Consider the following 4,292-nt stretch of genomic DNA (forward strand, 5'->3'; position numbering starts at 1 on the left):
AATGTGTATAGATGTTATATATCACAACAATATGACTGTGTTAGATATCATTCTAACAATGTGTGTAGATGCTATATATCACATCAATATGACTGTTCGATATCATCATTTTAACAATGTGTATAAATGCTATATATCACATCAATATGAATGTGTTAGATACCATCATTCCAATAATGTGTATAAATGCTAGATATCACATCAATATGACTGTGTTAGATACCATCATTCTAACAATGTGTATAGATGCTATATATCACATCAATATGACTGTGTTAGATATCAGCATTCTAATAATGTGTAAAAATGCTATATATCACATCAATATGACTGTGTTAGATACCATCATTCTAACAATGTGTATAAATGCTATATATCACATCAATATGACTGTTAGATATCATCATTCTAATAATGTGTATAAATGCTATATATCACATGAATATGACTGTGTTAGATATCATCATTCTAATAATGTGTATATATGCTATATATCACATGAATATGACTGTGTTAGATATCAACATTCTAATAATGTGTATAAATGCTATATATCACATCAATATGACTGTGTTAGATATCAACATTCTAACAATGTGTATAGATGTTATATATCACAACAATATGACTGTGTTAGATATCAACATTCTAATAATGTGTATAAATGCTATATATCACATCAATATGACTGTGTGGATATCAACATTCTAACAATGTGTGTAGATGTTATATATCACAACAGTATGACTGTGTTAGATATCATTCTAACAATGTGTATAGATGTTATATATCACATCAATATGACTGTTAGATATCATTCTAACAATGTGTATAGATGCTATATATCACATCAATATGACTGTTAGATATCAAGATTCTAACAATGTGTATAAATGCTATATATCACAACAATATGACTGTGTAGATATCAAGATTCTAACAATGTGTATAAATGCTATATATCACATCAATATGAATGTGTTAGATATTAAAATTCTAAAAAAGTGTATGGATGTTATATATCACATCAATATGACTGTGTTAGATATCATTCTAACAATGTGTATAGATGCTATATATCACAACAATATGAATGTGTAGATATCAACATTCTAACAATGTGTATAAATGCTATATATCACAACAATATGACTGTTAGATATCATCATTCTAACAATGTGTATAGATGCTATATATCACATCAATATGACTGTGTTAGATATATCTCATACACATTACTGTGATTGCCTGTTATATATTCATATTTAATCAATGTACAATGCATATCGACACCACAATAATAGCATTGGATATAAACCGTCTAACTATATCGTACTAATACATTTCAGGTTTGATAAACGCTGAATACAATGATGTATGGAAAGAAGAACGCCGATTCACTCTAATGGCTCTTAGAAAATGTGGGATGGGTTCATTAAGAATGGAAGAGAAGATATTACGAGAAATAAAATATATGATGGCGGACATTGATGAGAGAATTAATCAACCTATTGATCTTCTTCATCTACTCTCTCAAACTCCGGCAAATGTCGTATCTACAATCGTTTTTGGTAAACGATTCGAACATGAGGATCCAATGTTTTTAAAACTTCTGGACTTACAATTTGTGTTCACAACCAAAGTCAATCGATTAGGGGCATCCAATTTATTTCCCGCATTACGTTTTGTACCGGGAATGAAATATTCAAATGAACTGCACTCAACTGTCGATAATGCTGCACAAATTTTTCGCAAATATATCGAAGATCATCGGAAGAAATTTGATTCAAACTCGGAGCCGCAGTGTTTCATTGATATGGCAATTTCACATATTGAGACTTTAGGTGACCGCACCACGATGACATATGATAGTCTATCTTATACTCTCTGGGATCTGTTTTCGGCGGGAACTGAAACAATATCAATGACTTTAAGCTGGGCTATACTATATATGATGTTGAATCCGAAAATACAATATAAGCTACAGGCTGAAATTGATGATGTAGTTGGTGCCTCAAGACCGGTTTCTACAACGGACAGACCGGCATTACCTTATGTAGATGCTACTCTGTATGAAGTACATCGATTGGCTACAATTGCTCCATTCGCTGTTCCTCACCGAGCTACCCAGGATGCCTGGTTGAATGGTTATTTCATTCCTAGTGGTACAACTATTTTGGCGAATGTGTGGTCAGCGCATCGCGACGAAAGTGTGTGGGAAGATCCAGAGTCGTTCAAGCCAGATCGATTTATTAAAAACGGCCGCCTGAGTAAGCCATTTGACGTGATTCCATTTAGCATAGGTAGGTCGCCATATTCTGTGCCAGCGGCAAAGCCTTACAAAGCTATGTGGCACTTGAAGCTGCAATGCCAATACCATTCACCAGACGCAAATCATATCAAATATTGTCAAAGAATTATACTCTTATCACTGAACTGACTATTCCGTATTTCAACCAACATTCAACTCAAATGGCGCCAGAGTTGCAATTAAAACGAGTCTGTGTGTCCCACATTTTACTTTTTGTAATATTTACTATTCATTCTAAAATCATGAAGCGTTCTACTCATTTCCTCCTTTATACAAAAGTATTGCGATATTCCTTTCATAAGAGCAATAACCAGTGTCAAATGTTATTTTGTGAAAACGTTTATAAAATCAAATAGCTTGATACAATTGTTTTTAATAAAAAAAACAAGATCCAAAGTCGTTACTCTTCCATGTTTCAGTGTGCCTCATTTATATATTGGTTGGGGGGGGCCTCCTGTAGGTTTGAAGTGGTCCACGATATCTGTCCAGTTTGTTATTTTTTTTGCTTGACATCATAATGGGTCTATAATTACTACATCGGTGTAACAAGCTGGTTTTCTTTTATTTCAGGTCATCGTGAATGCATCGGAAAACAGTTGGCAAACATGCAGGTATTTTTGACGTTTGCTGAGTTAATAAGGAATTACAGATTCAGTATTCCAGAGGATATCGACCAACCAACAACGAAATCTTTCCTGAGAGGGGTCAATGTTCTTGATCCATATAAAGTGTGCATCAAAAAACGAATCATATAATGCAACAGTGTGCTGTAAAAATATAAAATAATAAAAGTATGCTATGTAGTAATCTAATCAGTAAACATTAATTGATAGTCTAATCAGTAAACATAATAATTGATAGTCTAATCAGTAAACATATTAATTGATAGTCTAATCAGTAAACATTAATTGATAGTCTAATCAGTAAACATATTAATTGATAGTCTAATCAGTAAACATAATAATTGATAGTCTAATCAGTGAACATAATAATTGATTGTCTAATCAGTAAACATATTAATTGATAGTCTAATCAGTAAACATATTATTTGATAGTCTAATCAGTAAACATATTAATTGATAGTCTAATCAGTAAACATAATAATTGATAGTCTAATCAGTAAACATAATAATTGATAGTCTAATCAGTAAACATGTTAATTGATAGTCTAATCAGTAAACATAATAATTGATAGTCTAATCAGTAAACATATTAATTGATAGTCTAATCAGTAAACATATTAATTCATAGTCTAATCAGTAAACATATTAATTGATAGTCTAATCAGTAAACATATTAATAGATAGTCTAATCAGTAAATATATTAATTGATAGTCTAATCAGTAAACATAATAATTGATAGTCTAATCAGTAAACATATTATTTGATAGTCTAATTATTAAACATATTAATTCATAGTCTAATCAGTAAACGTATTAATTGATAGTCTAATCAGTAAACAATAATAATAATAATAATAATAATAATAATAATAATAATAATAATAATAATAATAATAATAATAATAATAATAATAATAATAATAATAATAATAATAATGGAATTAATAACGAATTTTGTAATTAAAAACCTCAGGTGGCTAATCAACAACAAGTTTGACTCATGATAGTTTAAAAAAGGATTTTTAGGTGACCCTAAAAAGTAGTTAAAATGACAATAAGATTGGAATAATAACATTGGTTAAAAACGAATGTTTTCAAGTGACTGTAATGTTATGATAGCGACTTCACGTTCGCACATTGTGTTCACACGTCGTTAGACTATTGTTTAGAATCAACAACTTATATATAACAGGAATTTGATAAATAGACTGTTTACTTATTGTATTTAGTAGTGGAAACTTTGCAAGGCTTTAACCGTGAAACACATCCCTGGTAATCACGTGATTGTGCCAAACGACTGCAGCGATTGGCTGATCGCATGTCCGCAACGCCTTAGTGTTTTGACTTTTAATATAGAT

At 30.8% G+C, this 4,292-nt stretch overlaps 1 protein-coding gene across 1 annotated transcript; it reads left to right on the forward strand.

Moving 5' to 3' along the window:
• Positions 1-1,405: 1,405 nt before the first annotated feature.
• Positions 1,406-3,066, forward strand: LOC102806932 (cytochrome P450 2U1-like). The gene is made up of 2 exons (XM_085505593.1): positions 1,406-2,303; positions 2,882-3,066. The coding sequence occupies exons 1-2, from the start codon at positions 1,406-1,408 to the stop codon at positions 3,064-3,066; spliced, it is 1,083 nt and encodes a 360-aa protein (XP_085361719.1).
• The last annotated feature ends 1,226 nt before the right edge of the window (positions 3,067-4,292 follow it).

Source organism: Saccoglossus kowalevskii, chromosome 11 (genome assembly GCF_978046115.1).
Source record: "Saccoglossus kowalevskii chromosome 11, keSacKowa6.1, whole genome shotgun sequence".
Taxonomy (NCBI): Eukaryota; Metazoa; Hemichordata; class Enteropneusta; family Harrimaniidae; genus Saccoglossus; species Saccoglossus kowalevskii.

Bases quoted from the DNA above. Each gene is read 5' to 3' on its own strand.
- LOC102806932 (XM_085505593.1), top strand. From the start codon at position 1,406: ATGGCTCTTAGAAAATGTGGGATGGGTTCATTAAGAATGGAAGAGAAG. The intron at 2,304-2,881 runs GTAGGTCGCCAT...CTTTTATTTCAG, and splicing joins CGTGATTCCATTTAGCATAG to GTCATCGTGAATGCATCGGA.